Source organism: Chelmon rostratus, chromosome 7 (assembly GCF_017976325.1).
Source record: "Chelmon rostratus isolate fCheRos1 chromosome 7, fCheRos1.pri, whole genome shotgun sequence".
In the NCBI taxonomy this organism is placed as follows: domain Eukaryota; kingdom Metazoa; phylum Chordata; class Actinopteri; order Chaetodontiformes; family Chaetodontidae; genus Chelmon; species Chelmon rostratus.
In genome coordinates this window covers 1526401-1548244 of record NC_055664.1, presented here as the reverse complement: position 1 = coordinate 1548244, position 21844 = coordinate 1526401, and the positions used below count along the sequence as shown (strand labels likewise).

The following is a 21844-nucleotide window of genomic DNA, read 5'->3' as shown; positions in this document are numbered from 1 at the left end:
CCCTGGCAAGTGTGCTGCTGGCCTGTTTGTCCAGAGATGAACTGGAGCTTCCACTGTACAACGATCAGCTAAATCCCAAGCGACAACAAGCGGGCTGAAGATAGCCAGGTAATGTTAAAGGAAGAAACTTTCTTTGAGGACTCAGTTCCAGTCTGGCTTCTTCCAGTCTAAACTTCATCGATTTAGACAAGTGAGTCTCCTGCACACCTAATTGAATGTGTTGTGAAGCCACCCCGCCACCTGTTGAGAGACAGCCGACTCAAGCTGAAGTTGCCAGGTGGGATCCTAGATGCCTGAAAATACACAAGATTTCCAGATGAGAGAAAGAGTGACATCAGCTAGCTAAGCTACTTCACGGGACCAGAGACACAAGAGAATGCCTGAGAGAGGTACACATGAGAAGCAGTGTTGCTTCTCCTGTCGTCCCTCCAGAGCAAACCTCTTCCCCTGGCCATCAAGCAACAGATGGAACAATACTTCTCATGTGACAGTGGGTTGATGAATAAATTTATTCTAAATAAATTTAAATAAATAAATAAATTTAGGGCTTCTCAAAGTCAGGACCTTGGCTCACATTTAGACTAAACAGCAAATCAGTCCGAACCCCGCCCACAAGTGATCGTTAACTGGCAGTCTGGGGGCCACATGACATCCATCTTGCAGAATACCAATAAATCCAGAAAAAGTAAGCATCTAACGTTACTCACCAATGGAAGAGGTCCAATCTGTTCTGAGACTCATCATTGATTGGCCTGCCATCTGCTAGCAATGAGAAAAAAGATCACCTGTTGTACAGAATCAAATTATTCTCCGTCTCCATCCTATCTGCCCATGGACCCAACATCAAACTGCTCAACTCCCAGGCTTGCCATGCACTCTAGCTGACAGCAGTGCTGGCCTCATATGGGAGGTAACTCTAACTTTTTGTTTGTGCTGACTGCCCCCTTGGTGAAAGTCTGAGACCATTTTCCAGTAAAGTATGAGTAAGTAAGTATCAGTTATCATCATTATGGATTTTCCATCTTACAAGGTCTGTTCACACTGATGTAGACACATAAAAATAACATTTTGTAAGAAAAGTGAAAATATCAAACAATAATAGATTAAATAGGTCTAAACTGTTTTTTATTTGAAAGGAGAGTCCTGACCCAAAAGTAGAGTGAAATGGAGTAGGATATTTATGAAGAATAGGAATAACAAAAAAACACCTTGCAGGGAAAAAACACTGGAGCATAGAAAAACAAACCAAAAATCGCCACAACGGGAAAAAGTAACAAAGTAACACAGAATCACCTGACAGGAAAAATAGCCAAGGGAAAAGAAAAATACACAGGAGGACCAGGAGGAGTTTCTCTGACTGGCGGTAACAAATAAACTCAGTACAATCTAGGAAACACGAAAATCTCAAGAGTCACAGGAGGCAGGAGATCAAAGTCGACAGCACGCACACATGAAGTTAGCTAGAGGAATCATCCGGATCTGGAGGTGTCTTAGGTAGCCAGGCTGATTAGATGATGTCAAGCAGGTGCGTTGAAGGGGGGCCTGCTGCGGAGGAGATCACCCCGCCTCTCTGTGCTCTGCAAGCACAAGACATGAGCACAGGAAAACCAGACCATGGACAAATGTAGTTAAGGACCCCTGAAGAAATGTCCTTTTCATCAATAACTTGTTAGTGACTTTGAATATACAGTGTAGCTGGAGGTCATTCACAGTAATCCTATCCCCAGATCAATGTTGTTTTATTGTGGCTGTCATTGTCATGGCAATGTTAACTCTTGGAGAGAATGTTGTTGCTGCCAAGTTCACATATTAAAGTTACACGAGAGAATTTGCCATCAGCTCCTACATTGCAGATATGTGTCTCCTTTTTTCTCATACACAATTTCTACAGCTAGTGGAAATGTAGTTGTAAGAGTATGTCTGAGTCAGAAATAAATATGGACATACTATCTGAGCCTTGTCTGCCTCGGTTTCATGCCAGCCCAATCACAAGAGAAGTTATGTTAATTCATTGATGAAATATCACTTTGACATTGCCAATTGTTTCAGACCTCTGACCTTGAATAAATCTAATTAACTAGGTGGGTGTGCGTGTGAATGGTTACTGCTCTTGATGAGCAGGTGTCTCCTTGCCACCAGTGTATGAATGAGTATGGGTGAATGCTGGCTCGTGTTGCTTTGAGTGGTTGGTAAGACTATATACTCATTATATAAATACAGTCCATTTATAATCCATTGAGCTGTGATTAAATCCCAATATTTAAGGCTTTTGCTCAGCTATTCAATTTCACAATGGCCATATTTCCTGAAGGAGAGGACTCAAGTAAAGGCCGATCCCAAATACAGGCCAAAGGAAAAACAAGGGTGGATAAACTCCTGGTGCCTGATACACATAAAGTGCATGCCAACTAAGAATAATGAAAATGTCCATCTCTGTAATGCGTTTAACAATATAATGATGACATTTTTAACACTTTGTTGTGGATTTCTCATCTAAAGTAGTATTGCATGATTTCAGTCATTGTGGGTGTGAATTAATGTCCCACTGAAGTGCCGCAAGATGGCAATAGCTAAATCTCCTGTATTTTGAACCTAGAGTCACTGACCTTTCTACAATATTGTCCTGAAAATGCTTCACAATGAAAGCCTTGTTAGGCAACAAATTGAAACTAACCCTCTGCAGTTGAAGTAATCAAAGCCACTACTTGTGAACTGATACTAAATTAATGTTTAAGCGAGTGACCAAACAATAGGTGATTGTTTGAAGTCACACACAACTTCACAAGCAGCATCAGTAAACGTGAGTTATCACCACCTAAATTAAGCATTTAGCTAGCAGCTTAATCTACTTAGTGGTTATATTAAGCTTATTAGACAGAAGTATTTTGGGACTGAGCGTTAAATGTACTGCTCAATGCTGTGTCGCCATTTCTGAATTGACCTTCTTGAATGTGTCATGATGCAGTGGTACAGTTGTGATTAAAATGTAACCATTGCAGCTCTGTTGTATGTTTGTTCTGATTGGTATGTATATTCTTTGAATTGTGCATCACTTCACATCAAAGTCATTTGACTTTCATTAATTTGCTAATTTTCTTTTTCATGAGTATCCTCTATCAACATTATGCTATTGAATCTCATAGCATGTCTTCACTAATACATAGGTAAAGCATTGCAAATATATGTATGGTTTACTGAAATTGAGCACTATGCAACTGAACAATGTACCTGGAGTAGTAGTCTGACACTGCCCACTAGGACTGCCTCTTGTACTCACACAGATCTATGCCTGTTTTGCCACAGTCTGAAGGTAATACATTTGGCTCTTTCCTGTGTGCTTCCATAGTTACTTTTGTTACTATGCTCTGTCAAAGTCTTCACAGCCTCTGCATGAAAGTGCATTAGTCTTAGTCTGAACCCTATCAGAACAATGTCAAGGTCTTTACTGTTCATTGAGGGTACCGAGGGGTGCCTGGCAGGGTTGTGATCTCCAGTTTGGAGGGATAAAACAAACCACAAAACTCTTACCACTCTGCCCCGACAGAGCTTCCAATGACGGTGCCCAACATTCCTACAATCCTGATTTGTTCATAGTTTTTTAGCTTTCTTTGTCTCATCTCTTGTAGTTGGCCTCATGAAAATGGTATTGCCTCTCCTCCTCCCCTCAAGAACAGCTTCTTCCCATCACACGTTTCCTGTTATATTCCGTTAATTCTATTGTGTATTCTAAGTGCTGGATCAAAAAATAGGATCCCCCATCAATGTAGTTACGATATCCAATACTAATACCGACACTAATAATTTCCTTTGGCTTCCCCTGCCTCTCTGCTGCTTAACAGTAATTGATGCATCTGATTAATTTTATCAAATTTGGTATACTGTTTAAAAAACAGTTTACAGTTGTTTAAAAAAGTTAATGTCTATACAATTTGAGAGGAATTTGTATTTTTAAAAAACAATTAGTGAGGACTGCTGTAAATTTGTTGACAATCTGTTGACAGATAACATTCTAGGAATAGAGGAAAACATTTATTTATTGTGTAGTTTGTGTGTATTTTACAGATTAACATGTTATGTTTATAGCTTGTTTAAAATGTGGATATCTGGATATCTTGAATTGTTCATTTTCTTACCAAATCAGGTTCCAGCTAAAATAATTCAAGAATTGGTTACACCAAAACACATGTTGTCACACTATAGTTCAAGTTCAATGTTTAACAAAGCATGAATAAGTACACTCTTATCATTTGCAAAATATCAGTGGAACTGGAATATATAAATTGGACGAATGGATCGTTTCTTTAAGAATCAGAAATAGTATAGGATATAATAGTGAGAAAACAGGAATGATTATTTGTTATATGTAATACAAAGGAGGCAGATATACAATATTCACTAAATATCCAAAGCAAACAGTTAGCACGGATTTGTTAATAAATGCAGTGGCAGGGAAAGCATTTTGTGTGTAAGATGTCAAGACAAGCCACAATTCCTGGACCTCTACACCACCACAGAGGTCAGACTGACGTCACCGTCGATCTCCAGGGTGGTAATGTGTTGGAGGGCAGTGTAGCGATGCCTAAAGGTGTGTGCCTGCATCCCATTGGCCACAATCCTGAAGGAGTGCTTCTCACAGCAGATAGTCAACTGAAAGGAAAAAAGGCATTTCAAAATAACATAATTTGAAGATCCTCCCTGACATCAGTAAAATGAACAAGCTTGCCACGGTGTGTTTTTGATACAACCACTAGGAGTCACCAAGGTTCCACATACTGTATAGGCCAGGCATGTCCAAAGTATTCCATAAAAGACTGCAGGTTTTCCTTCCAGCAAAGGGGGAGCACACCAGGCCAACCAATCAACATGAAGGGATCACTTAGTCATCAGCTGAAGACTGAGATCAGCTGATTAAATGAGTCCAGCCTGGTGTGCTCCTCCTTGGATGGAACGAAAACCTGCAGCCACAAGGCCCTTTATGGAACAGTTTGGTCAGGCTCTATACTCTAAGACAGGCTCAAGAGGGAAGCAAAGACCCACAAAATGAAGTGATCACCCCTACAGAAACTTGGAAGATTGAGGGCAGAGACTACTACAATCATGTTCTCTTCTGCAAGATGGTAATAATGCTGTCAGCTTAATAAAACAGACTTGTCAAATGAGAATGTCAGAAATCTACATGAATAAATGAATAAACATATATAGAACCTAATGCTGTACTAAATACAAGCATATTAGCAGTGATGCTTGACCTCCACCTGCTCAGTGTGTGCAATGAGTGAAGTAACTGCAGTGGTACCGTGAAAGGCTGTCCCCTTCGGAAGGGCATTCCTCCGTCACGCTCCTCACCACCCCACTGCCCATTCAGCTTGGCATTTCGAACCACATTGTTTATGTTGAAACGTGGATTGTAATGCAGAGCAATGCCAGAGGGATGGCAAAAATTCACATGAAACCTGAGAGGAAACACAGAGGAAAGAGTGAGTACAACATGAGCTTGGTCCTCTTGTATGAATGCTTTCTTAGATTTAAGTCCTCAATGGGGAACTGCACCAATTTTACAGATACAGGTATGTTTGCTAGTGAAAGGGACTACTACTTAGCCAGTGAAAACAGTTCTATAGTGCCTCTAATGAACACAAAATGTAACCCATGTGTGTACTCTTGCAGTATAGGCTAAATTGTCATATTGGTCAACTCTAGCCAAGACAGGAATGTGATGAACTAGAACTCCAGATTTGGTACTTTGGTACTGAAATTCATTAAACCAGAGTGTCATTAAAATACCAGGAAGAGCCACAGTAAGTAATTTCAAATTCTACACATACAGTAGTGACCTACTGTGGTGCATCATCAGGTTATTTGCTGTGAAAGCTCATAAACTGGCAATGCTCATCTTCAGGATAAGGAAACAGTGGTCATAATCTGTTCGGAGTGCAAACATTGCCACAGAAAAACTGAACAAAAAGCACAGCTCACATGACAAGATTCACTCAGCCAGGCATTATGTCAGAGAGCTTCTTCAGTTCTAACTGACTGGTGGGAAGTCTCAGGTGTGAATCCTCTTGCAGGGTCATGGACCCATATCACGTGAGTCATTAAGGTCACAGGGTGTTAATGGGTCAATAATTGACATAATAGCCAGACGGGCCCATGACCCTGCAAGAGGATATATACCTTTGGGATGAGAGGCGAAACGTCTCCTAGAACTTCAAACAAGTCCAGCTACCTTTTGGAAAAACCTTAGTAAAGTACCATGACCAGGATGAATGAGAATCTCCACAGACATGTCACCAGATGTATTGAAAGTAGAGCACACTGCCAGTAACTGTACATATTCACTTCTCAACATGCAGTGGAAAGCTTAAAATGCATAAAGCCACACACTGTCTCGTGAGTCCTACTGACACTGAAGGAAAACTGTCAAACCTCATGTGAGGTATTTTCACAGAAATCAGCAGATTTCAACTAGTCTACATACACAGTCCTCAGTCTTGAGGTTTAAAGTTACGTGATTTCATTTCTATAATGCTGGTTTCAAAGTGAGATCCAGCAACATTTGATGAAGACAGACCTTGTAGCATTGGGGTGAACAGTCCCGTGTATCGTGATGGTCCTGCCTGGTTTAAGTCCATCCCTGATGATGCTCGTGTATGGAACGGCCTGTACAGATTGGGAAAATAAATTATACAAATACAAACTTGAAAACATTAACAATAGTTGCTATTTGTTGTTATTTAATGTCTTTCTGGCACACGGTAACCAAACAAAAACTAATCAGTCATCTGCCATTGCTGTTGTTTCAAATGCATGCTCATTATACAAAGCAACAGGCATGCACGACTTGAGATGATAACAACGGTTTCCCAAACGCTCCGTTTCACATGTACAAAGCACTACACAGAAAATGGAGTTCGGAAAAATCTGCGCTTTAGAAGACACTTAAAAAAAATCTTGATTTTAGTGACCAAACTCCAAACACCAAACGCAGAAGAAAAAGTTAATTTTGGATTGATTAGCCGTATAGGTGTGTTCAAGACCTTTTTGTAATCTGTAATCTGTTACAGAAAAGGGAGTGTTAATGCCCTCTGTAGTGTTCTATGAACCTGCCTAACTCTCTCCTCAGTTAGTTTTCATCCATTCAATAATTAAGGCTGGTGTGCTTGTCTTCCTGGACTCATTTTCTTTATCTTCTAGCTTTCCTGTGTGAGCCTGTGCATGGTGTCTAATTCACATTATGATTCACAATATTATGTACATAATATTTAAGGGTGTGCATGTCCATGTGCATGCACTTAAATCATGTCAATGCTGTCATGTTGTAGGTTGTCATGCACTTCAGCTGGTTCCACATTAAACAGTGTAGCAAATATGTTTAGTTGCTTTTGTTTCCTTCTCATGTCCTGAAACCTCTCACCAAATCACACTCACCAGCATTTTCACATGTCAAAGTAGGCTTTTGTACTTGCAGAGCAGGAAAATGCAGTTTGACCTCTCTCTAGTAGCACTTGCCACAGCTTTGATTTCACCTCAAATGATTTCACATTTGAAAGCAGAGAACTGAGAAGCTGCTGGAGCTTGAGTGAACCTCTCAGAGGTTCTTGATAATGTGTTAACTTAAACAAAGAGCATGTTTTCTTGCAGCTCATCCAGTTTTGCATGTTTGTAGCTGTAAGCTGTGGCTGTACATTGGTCTTTTTCATCACAGTGAGTGTGTCCCCACAGACGAACTTAGACACACTGGCTTGCCTTTTACTTAAACAAACAAATCATTGTTTGCCCGTTTGTCTTGGAGCGTGTGGCTTTACGCATCTAATCTGTTTTCTTGACAGTCACCATCAGGCATTAACATTACATCAGCTGCAACGTGGGTTTTGTGTCAGGGACCACTCACAAGGACATTTTGGTCTACTATTTTATTTTATTTCAAGGCAGGAAAAAAGTGATTACTGTCTCGAGTATTGGTTGTATTTCTGAGTTGCCTCATGGGCAGTACTAAACAGTCTCACCTATATGGCCTAGAGGCTGTATGTACCCCACCCTTGCTTTCTACAGTCATGTGTTTCACAGGTGGTAAACCTCACCCCATCTTTGCTTTATTTATGTTTTACACAGTGTCCCATTTTTTTTAGAATAGGGGTTGTAAATGTTTCCTATTTTTACCACATAAATGAAATATCATTCACCTCCACTGTATTGGGTGGAGGCAGAAATCAGAGACAGACATCTCAAAACTTGGAGAAATGAAACCAAAATTATCTCCATGGCCAGAAACCAGTAGAAGTAAGTGAATGTGAATTCTTGGTAATGAACACCCTGTACTCTTAATTGCTCTCTAGTGACTATGTATGCCCCAGAACAGCTCTGTAGAATGTCTATAGAACTGTAACTCCACCCTGGCTGATACTCACAGGCACTGCAGGAGGAAATCCTGGCTGCGAGGGGAATCCTGGCTGCGAGGGGAATCCAGGGTGCGAGGGGAATCCTGGCTGAGAGGGGAATCCAGGATGCGAAGGGAATCCTGGCTGAGAGGGGAATCCAGGATGTGAAGGGAATCCTGGCTGAGAGGGGAATCCAGGCCCAGATGGAAAAGCAGGACAAGAAGGGAAGGCACCCTGGGTGGGAGAGGCTACATGTGAATGAAACGCAGGCTGAGCAGGAAAACCACCTTAAGCTCATACTCCTTTCTGCAATACTGTTCTCATTCTCTCCGGTGATTTATTTCTGAGGTTTGGGATTGGCATTGACATACAGTTCATTTAACACAATTAACTCCAAACTGTTTTGTGCATTCGTTCTGGTAGCATCCTCACCATGTGGTGCTGGAAGCCAATGGAGGAAATTTCTACGTTCCCGCCTACTGAGATGGTGTCCACCTGCTGAAATGGGATACGATGTCTGTACTCCATGAAGTGGCAGCCATTGGTGTTCAGCTGCAGAGAAACAATATGGAAGTATATCAGTGTCTCAGTTCTCAGCACAGAAAAATATTTTACATGCACATAAATAATACATTTTAGAGAAATTGAAAAAAAAACCCTGAAAAGGGTATTCTAAATGTGCTAAAATCTATTTTTTCTTTACTTTAATGATTCTGCTCCATCCAGTTGTAGTCTCTGACTGCTTCCCTTCTTTCCTTAAAACAAATAATCCTGAGTGATCAGATTAAAGAAAAAAGCCTTTGAGAAAAGAACTAATCAGCTAAAGTTGGTAAGTTTTGAAGAAATTAGCCCCCGAGGAGCGGTGCGTATATCTGTATAATGCGAGTAATCGGGGCATCCATGCGCAGCCTCTATATAACGCATAATCTGCGGCGAAACTCGTTCATATTCCAATATTTTGTTATTAAATGCTGGTGCTATTCCCCTCTGAGCCCGTGGTGGCATGTTATCAACATCCGGCATCTCTAGACAACTACCTCTGACGTGGATGATGTCATTACCAAACGCTGCGAGCAGCCAGCCACAACACAGCTAACTCTGCGGCGGTCAGCTACGAATACGCAAGAACGAACCATAGCTGTGCCAAACTACAGCTAAACTAGCCGACCGCCGGGTGAGTAAATGGTCGTATTTAATGCTACAAATAAGGTCCGGGTTGTAAAAAACGAAAGTTATCCTTTAACAGGTTGAGCGCCCAAACTGAAGAGAGAGTATTACATTTTTGTTTGTTTAAATTATTTTTGAAATGATAATTATTCTGAACATCATATAACTTTTGTGCAGGTAAAAGAGAAATGAAGAGAAATAAAATCTTTTTTGTTATTTGTCAGAATGTTATTCTGACCAAAGTGAGTCAATCATTGGCCTTACAGACCTGGTAGGAGTCACGGCTGACTGTGATGAGCAGGGTGAAGGTAGAGCCGGCAGGGAACGGAGAGGTGGGCTTCCTCTCCTCAGGGCCCCAGCTGCCAAACTGGAAGGTATTGGTAACCACGTAACCAGAGCCCCTGTCATATCGTGGGTTAAAGTGGAGAGCAATGTCTGCATTGGTCCTGGAACCACACTGTAAATTCACATGGAACCTGGTGAAAAACAGAAGTCGTCATTCATTGGTGTACAAGAAAGTGTCATTATTTTGCTTTTTATCTAAAATGTGGCTCAACATTTTTTTCTTTTCAACCTGTACTTTCTTTTTTATGTTTCAATTTATGGGACTTTACTGTAGGCTGGGTAACAATTTCAAAAAGAATCCCAAAATAACGAAATCTAGTAAGTGACCTTAATGCACCATGTGGAGGTTTTGCCCACTGATTGTGCTATGGAGCAATGTTTGATCCCTGTAATTTTTATCTCATGGAAGACTAAATTAAAACACATTTATGGACAAAAGCATGTTGTTATTCACATACACAAGCGACTAAGCAAACACTGTGTGTTTATGAAGACCATGTCATACAGTCAAAAGCTCCAGAATGAGCAAGCCACAGCTTCGCAAACATTTACAAAAGTTTGTGTCTCTGTGAGAAACACTGAACCTTGTTCAATGGGAAAAAAAGAAAATGAAAGGAATTCATTAAGCATAATGTTTCCTAAAGTTAAATAAACACCTAAAACTAAGTCAGAATTAAGCAAACATGTAACAGCATAAGCATAAAGGGAGTACTTTTCCCACTGCAAAACAAAAGACACATAATCCTTATTGAATAAGATTTACTCCCCAGGGTCAATGGCAGGTATTATTCCGCTGTATAACACTGAAACTCAACAGTCTGTAATACACAGGGACATCATAATAATACTCTGAGTGAAGCCAAGAGTACACAAGAGACTCTAAATAAGAATATTTGATCAAGTTAAAAAAAAAAAACTATTATTATTTAGTGGTTTGGGGGTTAAAATGTTCCAGAGCTGAGAAGTAAAGCAAAGTAAAGCTGAAATGCTGATGAAAGAGCAGTCTGACCTATCGGCTCCAGGCAGGACTCGTCCACTGACGGTGATGGACTTCCCCTCCTGCAGACCACCATGGATTGACCCAGTGAAGGGGATTCTCTAGAAAGGACAGGTCTTCATCTGTAAAGAACTGCTTTTACAATTGTCATTGCCAGTGTGCTAGTAAAAGGTTTTAATTTGGAGAGGTTCCCTCACAGATGGAAATGGATCAGCACGGTTCTTCTCTACATACAGTAACACTCTGATTTTGGTCAGTATGTGAATGAATTCACTGATGAACTTGTTCTTGAGATAGGTTGGGCTGCTGTTGGGTCTCCAGACATGAACATGGCTGACCAGCTAAGCCACTTTGATGCTTCCTCATTGCTTCATGTAACGAAACCAGTTTGGATTAAGTTTTTCCACTCTTGATCCTGTGCTACTCTTGACAAATGTAATGCCTCTGGTCTCCTGTGTTCATTCGTTCTCTATTTTAATTTGCCCTTGGTAAATAAGTTTCTTTTTTCAGACTAATGGCGTCACATTTCCTTTGCTTTTCGCTACACCACATTACAGCTCGCCACTGTATGAGGCTGAAGCCTCCTGGTGAAGTCTACAGTCTGTGTGGCAGGCTGACAGAGGCTGGCAACACAAGCTTCCGCTCAGGAGCGCGCTGTCTCTCAATATAACATCATACCACACACAAACATACTGTCTGTGCTCTCCATACATAACCCAAAAACTACTTTATGGTTCTTAGAGTTGATTACAGATGTATTTGTTATAGTGCAATTCAGACTATCCCTGGGCTTTCATCTGCTCCACGAAGGATTCCTTAACCTACAGTTTCTGGCAAATCCAGCAGTGGATTCACTGGCCGTCATGTAAAACGATTCAAGGTTTTATTCAAGGTTTTCAACGAGTCTCGATCATGCTGTGAGGCTGAACCGGAACAGAGGCTGTGAGCCGCGGAGGCGCAGCGCGGACGCACAGCGCTCTCTGAGTCGTCCGACAGCCAGCATCAAGCTGTCCTCAGGAAAAGACAGATCACTGTCAGTCACTTACCGGGTTGTAAAAAGGTTGCTGCTGATTGAAAGCCATGGTCCGGAGCAGAGCGTAGGTTTTCTGAGCAGAGGAGAGAGAGCTCTGGAGTCCAAATGGATGCAAAACCGTAAAAGGAGAAGTTGCGCATTTATTACACAGTTAGGTTTCGATTTCTTTATAGTAGGCGGTCTCTCAGTAACCCTTTCTCTGTCAGCACAGCTTATACATTAACCAGAGAGACGCTGATAACGCGTGTGTTGGCAGGACGCATGAACCGAGCCGAACTGTTACAGATCTGAGGCTCAAACATGACTCCAGCCCCTCTTTCAGCGGTCTTATTCTGCTGTATTGACTGTTTACCAGTCATCGGTGGTGTTAGTGGCCATCCAGGCGCGTTCAGAGGCCGAGGCACTGAAGGACTCTGGGATGTAGTAGATAAGCTCTGACTGGTGCAGGCTGGTCCTGTGCCACTTTTCCTCTACTGTTTAAGTATTTAACAACTTTTTTTTCTCCGACCTCCGCCTGTCAACTATGTCATTTCATTTCAGGGATCCTCCTTGTTTGCTTTGTTTCATGTTATAATAATCTTTCATGTCACTTCTGCCCTGTTATCGCGAATCCAATACCAAACATGGAGAAATGTCAATGACAGTGTCAGCATACTGATGATGCATTCACGTGATGCATTCTTTCTGCAGTTAAATCGCTTTTTCTCCTGTGTTGACCTTTTTGGAGTACTTCAGGTTATCTTGTGATTAGCTCATTTTTGCTGGGGCCCTTCACACTGTGGTGGATCCACCCAGCCCATGCTGTAAAACCCTGCTGGGCTTGATTGGGCTGATTACAGGACAGACCTGTCCATTTGGCTGGACTTCATGCCATAAAAATCACGAGGCATCTTTTGTAAGTGACAGTAAAAAAGGAAGTTTGATATGCAGCGCAAAGCTGAGGCAGAGAGCAGACAGCTGAGTGACAGCGCAGGATGCTGTGCAGTGTCTTCACAGGACGGCTGTCATCTTCTGTGGACGGTAATACACGCAGTTTGAAAATAACATATCAGCAATAGTTAAGCAACTCTGGGATCGTGAATGAAGGAAGTCCTCACCCGCATCCTTCAAAATAATAGTCTGCTCCAAGTCTGACGCATAGCTGTCCTCCCTCAGGTATACTGATACTTTGTCTGCATTAATCACAGCTAAACATCCCATTTGGTTTCTTGATGAACTGAATGTGGCACTTTTGCTCTGTGATATTCTGATGAGAAAGACTCATGGTGCTCACTGATGGACTTGACAGACTGGAACTGGCAGCTATTTGAGGCTTGGCACTGGGGGAGGGAGGGTGTCATTTGCACTGTATTTTGATTCAAGTAGCACAAACATGCAGTTTATGGCTGTGGGATTCCATTACTTCCATTACTTTTACAGCAGCAGCATGATTAATATTAATATTATTTTGCACCTAATAGATGTCCATATCATACTGGCACCTGGAGTCTGTAAAAATGTTTCTATCATAAGTTAGTAGTTATTTTTTGCAGTCTAAATCAAGTGTCCTGTATCTTTAAACGTGCCTACAAAAGTCAAATGCTGATGAGTAGCCACTGGCTGAACTGTAAACAGCATTTGGAACCACTTTTTAAAAGGCCATACTTTATTAAGCCATTTAAAAGTTATAAACAAAAGCTGAGTTTGTACTTAAGTGCAGAACTGCTCGAAAATACCATACCACCATGTTTTCCTCTTTACTTGTTTTTAACCACAGTATGAAAATGAACCTGCATGGACTTGAAAGTCACACAGGTTAGATTGTCCATCATAGTGAACATAAAGTCTCTTTTTATTGCCATGGTTAGATTATCATTGTGAGATAATACTCTGGTACAGATGGATATGAAAAGCCAGCATAACCAACAGTTCTAACAGTAACTTAGAAAGCACACGTTTCTTGTAATTGATGTCCCAACTCAAATTCCCTAAAATTCATTATAAACAGTAAAATCCAGTGATAAACGTAGAAAGTTTCACATGCTGTTGGATAAAAGCTCTCATGCATCCTGTCTGTGTTTCCACTGAAATCCTGGAATGACTCATTCACAGAATGGAGGAACTTCCGGGACACCAGACTGGCAATATAAATTCAGAAAAAAATCAGGTACAAGGCTCATGCATGTTGATAAATAGAAAAGAGAAAAATAACTGAAACTGTCAGAAGTGCAGAAGTTTGATTTGTGAACACTAACTGATGTTCATGATGTTTGAAGTTGTTCTAAACTCACACTGACTAGTGTGATGTCGTTCTGAAAGAATATGAGTCTAAAGTTAGTTTGTGCAGAGGTTCCTGGCCAGCACACCGCAGGATGTGAGAAAAGGAAGTGAGTCATACAAGCACTCACTGACTGTGAGAGATTATCTACTTCACTATAGACTTTGGATACCAACTAAACCATGCCTGTTTTCTACTGTTTATGTAGTAAAGCTTTCAAAATGGATCTCAAGCATTCAAACTTGAATGATAATGATAACAGCTACATTAGGTTAGCTTTGAATAGATGACTACCTTTAATGGCTGTAACATGAAAGCAAGAACAATAAAATGCTTATTTGCATTATTAATGAGTATTCACAGCTGATTTGGCAATGGTGATTAGTTTGTAGGGACCAAAGTGTGAGTTTCTGGCTTGATGGTACAGTGCTAGGAGAAAGGTCAAAGGTCAGCAATATAATCTTCTGGTAACCATGAGAATTCATGCCACATGTTATGGCAATTTGGCCAATAGTTAACATATTTACCAACTTACTTCAACATTCTTAGGCTCATTCATTTTTTTCTTCAGAGATATTCTATTTTTCTGTTCTTTGAGACTTTTGAAGCATGATGTGCTGGACAGGTCTATCACAAATGGACAAACAGCTTTAGTCTGTAGTCTACCTGTGGGAGGGAAACAGCGCGCCCTTACACTTAGCCTGAAACTCCAAGTTGCACTTAATCTTTACTTCACTAACATCATAATCATATATTATTGTAACTAACTTTTGTTCCATTTCTCTGCAGTGTTATTATACAACTGCTACTTGTGTCTGCTCTGTTCATACAGTACCGATCGGTCGCTGTCCATCCTGGAAGAGGTTTCACTCCACTGTTGTTCTTTCAGAGGGTTTTTCCTGGTAATTATGTACATACATATACTGTATTTATTTAACTAATTTCTAGTACACAACGCCACATATAACTGCACTTTGTAACATTAGGGGACATTCTGTACTTTCTTTTAATGTCATCTGTGCATGTATATAACAGGCTGTCTGTCTAAAATGTGTAATGCAGGTATTGTGACTGGTAAAATCCCTCCTCACTCCACCAGCAAATGAAATTTACAAGTGAATCACATGATGGGCAGTGAGGCTGTTTATGTGGATGTGAAAGTATATGGGTTACTGCGCAGTTATATCATCAGATGCAAGATCACAACCTTGAACGTTATTATAAAATCTCTAAATCAATCCTGATTTTTAGGGGAAGCCAAACAAGACATGCTCTATGTATACTGCTTTCCGTGTGGATGTTCTTTCTTGGTTTGGGCTGAGCCCCCTTAGTTCCAGTTAAATGTGCAATAACTGATTTTTTTGCCAATTGGGGTAGTTCACCACACGCTCCTAATTACACACATTTAAACATTATGGTATGATGTTTGGTAATTCTATATTTACTCTAATCTTACCTCTTTAGCTGCTAAATATTCCACTATATTCAGCTAGTCGTTAACTTTGTCCATCATCTATCTTTATAGCTTTGTCATGGAAAACCACCTGCTGCTGATGGAACAAGACTGAAGCGAGCATTGAGACTGAACCAAAATTGCAAAGTTTCAGATTAGAAAACCAAAACAATGAGCTGAAGATGCTAAACCACTTTGTAGCCTTGCTATTGTCTGTGGTTTTGTCACTGTCATTGGACCATTATTTATATAACAAAACTTCTACAGCCATGCTAGCTGCTCTGAGGCTGTACTTAGTTACATTACCTGCTAAACATCAACATTATAGCATTGCCACTGTGAGCATGTTAGCATGCTGGTGATAGCATTTAGCTCAAAGCACCACTGTGTCCCCGCATAGCACAGCCTGAGCTCCTAGCATGGCTGTAGACTCTAGATCATGATCCTGGTATGGCTTTGATATTAAGTGGTCTGCTTGATGTGTATTCTATCATATTGTATTATATCTGATACATAACACTGATTCCATTACAAAAAGGAAACTGAGTCACTGATGATCAACTTTAATGTCTTCAATTTGTCAGACCAAAAGCTTCCAAAACATTTTATACAAAAATACTACATAATACTACAGATGCCCCCCCACACACACACACACGCACACACACCCACACACTTTACAAACAAAAAAGAAAAAAACAAAACAAAACACCAATCCACCAACAACTCTTTACAGCGTCTAAAATCTATACAGAAATATGACTGAAGTACCTATTAAAATTAAAACCATTGTACAAACAAAACCACGGTATATTATACATACAGCCTCCAGCACTGTATGTACAGATATGCATAAGGTCAGTTTGATGATATTCTACTGGAGGTTTCTGCCTCTCTTTCCTTGCTACTGTCACTCAGTGTTTGCTTATGGGTGAATTGTTGGGTCTCTGTACAGTACGGAGTATGGTCTCGACCTGCTCTATATGGAAAGTGTCCTGAGATAACTTTTGTTGTGATTTCTAAACAAACCGAATTGGATTTAAGTTTATTTGTCGTTTAACAATTTTTTTTTTTTCAAAATTGCCCTCCTGTTCATTGATAGACACTCAACAGTAACTCGTGCTTTTAGAAATTTGTTTGAGAAATTTTCATGGAAACTAGTTCAGTTCTGTAGATTATCCAGCATATTGTTTCTGTAAAGATGTGTTCCTTCTTCATCTATAAAAGAAACATTCACCCATTGTTTACAAGTGCAGGCAGAAATCTCAGAAAACCTGGAATAATAAAACAAATCTGCACAGATAGATGGCATGAAAGGTAAATGAAACTATAATGAGTTTTTGCAGTTTGTGTGAGCCAATCCTTTGTGTTGGCAGCCTTCGGAGTAAACATTATTTTAAAACAATTAGGAGAGGTCATACCCTAGTAACAGCTCAAACCAGTGTCCATCGACATACATACAGACAGGTATAAAGATTAACTGTCATAGAGCGCTATGACAGCTAGTGGTTGGAAAGTGGGAGGAACCAAATGCCACAAAGATTAACAAAAATTCCATTTTCAGTTTTTACATTTCAGGGTGGTTAGCAAAGACAAACCATATGTAGCAGCTATTGTGACATTAATGTCTCATCTGCTGATCGTGCTTTGACTGATTCTTGATCAGGATATGAGGTATTATGATTATTTGTTTGTAGAAAATGTTCTTTCCGAATATACACAGCATCCAGCTGCACTGTGGCTGTGGCTCAGTCACAGCTCCAATGAAGTTTAAGTGTCCACTGGAGACCTTTTAGGAGTGGAGTGTTTGTTCTTCGTGGCAGCAAAAGGCAGCTCAGTTTCTTTTTATAATGAGGAAATGTTGTCAGTTTTACAGGATTTTTTGACATTATAACTAAAAGTTGTATTCTTCATGTTATTGTGAGACATTTTCTCTTCATGACTAGATAGCACATTATCCAGTTTCTAAACATATCACTTTATCTTGTTATATGTATCACAAAAAAATAGTCACAAAATGAACATATCTCAAGATCTCAGAGTAGTGGCTTAAAACAGAGTACTGTGGTCTACTTCAAATGGAAAATTATGACTGTTTATATGGTTTGATTGAGTTGAATTTAGTGTGGATGATACACAGCAAAAGTGTCATCCATCCAGCCATCCATCCATCATCTATAGCCACTTACCCTTGGTTAGACCATGAGGGCACTGGCTCACAATGGGGGAGACGAGCGGCCCAGCCTGAACAGATCACCAGCCTGTCACGAGGCTCGTGAAGACTGGCTCATGATGGTGCCCAGATTAAAAATGATAATACTATACCTGTGGGAAATGGAACAACTCAAGCAGTGCGTGACCTCTGCTCTGGGTTGAGGTGGAAGGGTGGTGGTTATGGATATGTAGCGCTCAGCAATGGAGACTAGTTTGCTCCATACATTATAACATAAATAACATGAAATTTCCTTTAGGCACACTGTCTTAAATATCCAGCCATTTAGCGTGGTGTGCTAGGTGGTGGAAGGTTAAGATATGTTTGTTCTTGTCAGGTAATATATATGGTCCACTAGCCAGCACTGCATAAAACGGTACAGAGTTGATCTAATGGACTTACTTATAACTTGGCAATCAACACCAAATTCACAGAAAAGTTTATTGTAAAAGCTGAATAATTTGTTAGACCTATCTACTAATAGCAAGAAAATGTCAAAATAACATGACATATTTTCCATGTTAAATCAAGAAACTGAAATGTTGCAATAACAGAGTTGTTTGTCCTGTTTTATAAATACAAGAAGAGAGCAGCTTATTCAGATGTGTGTGTACATCATGTAATAATAACCTTCTCTGTCATTGCTAATTTTAAATGCTAATATAGCCAATTACAGCACAGTTTCTGTCATAACCTGTATTTTTGTTTATTTTGTCTGACAACGTCCTGATCATAAAATAAGCATTTTATCTGCAGGTCAGCAGGTCAGCAGCTCCATAATTACTGCTGATCAACACAGTATTTATGAGCCACGATCAAATTCAATGCCTGTTTGACAGCAGAAACAGAAAAATATGTAAAGGAGAACAACTCTATTGTGAATGTAGCTGCATTAAAACAAAGTTTAAACAATAACAGAGAGCAGGACCCTCCCTCGCTTTTCTCCTTCCCGCTCTATAACTACATGAAACATGAAAAAATATACAGCTGCAAGTGGCAATAATTTGGCTCCAAGCAGATTGTGACAAATTGAACCAGACCCAGGAGACTATGAAAGAATGTTGACTCGAGGCAAAGCCATTTTTGAGCTAATTGCAAAAATGTAAACATAATAATTGCAGTGTCACCTTGAAGTCAATGAGGGTTACTATATAAAAGTGCCTGAGAAGTGGAACCCACCTGCCAATTTTGAGATATATTTATATGCGTGAGGAAGCATGGCTCCTCTTCACCAATATGGTGGTAGCAAAGAAGCATAGCTCTAATGAACAGCAGCGGCCAATGTGATATCTGCGTGTATATATCTATGGTCTCTGGCAGCTGCAACACAGGGGGTGCTGTGCACATTTGCCCTAAGATGAATGATTGACTAGTAGGTATGGTGTATAGTATGTGACACATACATACACACCACATTCTGAATTATTATGCTTTCAACCTTTCACAACCTGCTCTGGCAAATCTGGACCACTAGAAAATGCAAGACAAGGGTCACATGACTGATGGCAGTAGCCAAGGTAGTACTTGTGGATCAGCACATCCAGGTAACTGTATATCAACTACTTCCTCTGTCTGCATGGTGGAACTGGTGTGTACTATGGGTGCCAAGTAACACAAATATCTGTAACAGATATGTATTACACTTTTTTGTCCATTTTAAGTTTCATTAGCCAGGGGGAGAAAAAGTACTGAAAAGTGGCCTGCCTCAGCTGTAAACCTCTGTCACATGACACACACACACACTTGATAGTTCACAAGCTATGCCTACACGACTTGCACATTGATATTTGATTACGATGTGGGCAGAATGAAGATAACAAGAATGCTTATCAAAACCAGATAGAGATCCCATGTGCTGTGATCACCAGGTGAAAACAGGATGAGTATGTGAAAATTAATACAATGTGTGCTCATTCTAATACAAAGAAATAACACCTTTGCTTGTATAGACAGTGTTACATGCACACTGTCTGGCCCTGGTGGCAGAGCTCTGTCAGGCAGTGATGATCCCTCAGCCTTCACCAGGAGAAGAATGGAGTAAGGATACAGAAATCAGGAGTGTTGTGTGTTAAAAAAAGAGACAGGGGACCAAAGGTGAAGACAGAAGTGAAAATGTAGGAACAGAGACTGTGGAGATCGGGCAGAAAAGGGAACAGGCAGATATGGATCAGTTGACACAGAAGAGATAAATCACTGAGAGAAGAGAAGGAAGGAGAGGTGAAACTCAGAAACACAAGAGACAATATTACTGCTAAGTGTGAGCAACACTATTATAGTCTCTGAAAGAAAGATGCATAAAGGGAGCAGCAACTAAAACACCATCTTAGGTACAGCAAAATGTGAGTCTAGACTTTTCAAAATACAAAATAGTACTCACATTTATAAGGTAATTTAATTAGTTGATACTCAACAGGACATATTCACTGTATTCACATTTCTTTACAAAATCGTATTTACAACATTTTCCATTTGATTGATGGTGTATTGGTTCCTTTTAGGTCCAGGTCATTTCTGCTTGCATGATGTGCATATGCAGATTTTGGCAGAAGTTTATCAATGAAATAAAATGACATAAACTCCCTTTTTGAATGTGGGTGTGAATGATGTAGGCTGGTTCACCCATGAATATACCTTCTCTTTCTAAGATATGTGCTCAGTTGTCTTCTAGAAGTGTCCAGGGTGGGACAACCTGCGGTTCAGTTTGGGGAGTCTCTCCAGCATGCCTGCCAGCTGGGGGAAGGTCAGCCTGTTGTCTGCTTCGGTTGACCAGCAGGCAGACAGGATCTCCTGTTGGGATGGAAGAGGAGGGATTAATACATAATGAGGGATGCTGCACCTGTCGTTTCCATTGATCAATACTGTGGCAATGTTGGCTGTGTATTAGTTTGTGACTGTGTGCATCACCAGCAGGCATCCACTGTGATTGTGATTTGATTTAAATGATGAATCGAAAGCAAAAGTATATGAAGCTCTAGTTCCTCTAAGAATGCTTCAGACTGTACTTAAGAGTCCAGCAGGTTCCAGGGACAATTTCAGTCAACTAATTACTGATTAAGGTTTAACAAAGCTTGTGTTAACAGCAAAAAGCTTTACACTTAAGTGGAAAAAGCTAGTGCTAAAAATGAGCTGATTGGATGTCTGATATATTGCACAACACATCCTACTTTAAATGCTAGATGTGGTTCTAATCTTGGTCAGCTAGATCACTAGAGGTCACTGCCATTTTGATCAATTTTGATACTTGACCTGCGATGACTGATGACTAGTCAGTGAAAAAAATTCACCTCGGTTGATTCAACATAGAAGAACTGAAAAAAGGGAAGAGAGCAAGTAAGTTTTTAGATTGTTTTCCTGGGGAACATCATTGATGAGAGTGCCGTCAGACGAAGCCCAGAGGAAGAAGCTGGGATAGAAAAAAACTCAAATTGTTTCCGAGCTGAAGCAGTTTCTTGGAATGGTCAACTACATGGCGAAATTCATCTCAAAGCCCTCTATGGCTGGATAACCTCTATGAATTGTTGGAAGTGGAATGGCTGTGGGAACCTGCACAGCAGACCTCTTTCCAGAGACTGAATCTGCCTTAGCATCTGCTCCAGTACTCTTCTTCTATAACGCTACCAGGCCCACTGTGGTTACAGGCAGTTACGGGCTTGGAGGGGTCCTACTGCAGCAGCCAGTTGAGGACAGGAAATGAAATGAGATGCCCTGTGACAATGTGCCTGCACATATATACTCAGTCCTGAGCCATGTTCCAGCTACCCCACAAAGAACTGCAAGTGATCAGAGACCACACAGCCACAGATCCCCAGCTCCAGGTAGAGAGGCACGTCATCCAGTCAGGTTGGCCAGCTTATAAAAGAAAAATATCTGCAAAAGTCCAGTGCTTCTTCAAGGTAAGAGGAGAGGTGACAGAGGTAGATGGTTTAGTGGTCAGGGGTAAGCCCAAAGCCTGCAATGCCTGCAGGGCTATTGATGGGTTGAAATATTTGGACAATTTAAATT

The 21844-nt window shown here is 40.5% G+C and overlaps 2 protein-coding genes across 5 annotated transcripts in view; both read right to left on the bottom strand.

The window, feature by feature from the left end:
- Positions 1 to 4016: 4016 nt before the first annotated feature.
- Positions 4017 to 12089, bottom strand: LOC121609034 (galectin-9-like). Of its 2 annotated transcripts, XM_041940546.1 has the most exons (9): positions 11934 to 12089; positions 10900 to 10988; positions 9814 to 10021; positions 8811 to 8930; positions 8555 to 8612; positions 8409 to 8518; positions 6572 to 6660; positions 5297 to 5453; positions 4017 to 4647 (listed from the first exon to the last, which is right to left on the bottom strand). In XM_041940546.1, the coding sequence occupies exons 1-9, from the start codon at positions 11967 to 11969 to the stop codon at positions 4501 to 4503; spliced, it is 1014 nt and encodes a 337-aa protein (XP_041796480.1). In that variant the 5' UTR covers positions 11970 to 12089; the 3' UTR covers positions 4017 to 4500. The 2 variants fall into 2 exon arrangements, with proteins under 2 accessions (XP_041796480.1, XP_041796479.1); XM_041940545.1 differs by having other exon boundaries at positions 8409 to 8612.
- A 4126-nt stretch (positions 12090 to 16215) lies between these two features.
- The window catches only part of LOC121608962 (kinase suppressor of Ras 1-like), a 53096-nt gene continuing 47467 nt past the window's right edge, over positions 16216 to 21844 (bottom strand). For all 3 annotated transcript variants that reach the window (XM_041940418.1, XM_041940419.1, XM_041940417.1), the window contains exon 18: positions 16216 to 20629. In XM_041940418.1, coding sequence (XP_041796352.1) covers positions 20507 to 20629 — 123 coding nt within the window. In that variant the 3' untranslated portion in view covers positions 16216 to 20506. The remainder of the gene's footprint in view (positions 20630 to 21844) is intronic.

What these genes read in the sequence shown, in the direction of transcription:
- LOC121609034 (XM_041940545.1), bottom strand. Translation starts at nt 11,969, where the DNA reads ATGGCTTTCAATCAGCAGCAACCTTTTTACAACCCG. An exon ending in AGCAACCTTTTTACAACCCG is followed by an intron (nt 10,989 to 11,933) that starts GTAAGTGACTGA and finishes TGTCCTTTCTAG; the next exon opens with AGAATCCCCTTCACTGGGTC. An exon ending in TCAGCCGTGACTCCTACCAG is followed by an intron (nt 8,931 to 9,813) that starts GTCTGTAAGGCC and finishes GTTTCTCTGCAG; the next exon opens with CTGAACACCAATGGCTGCCA.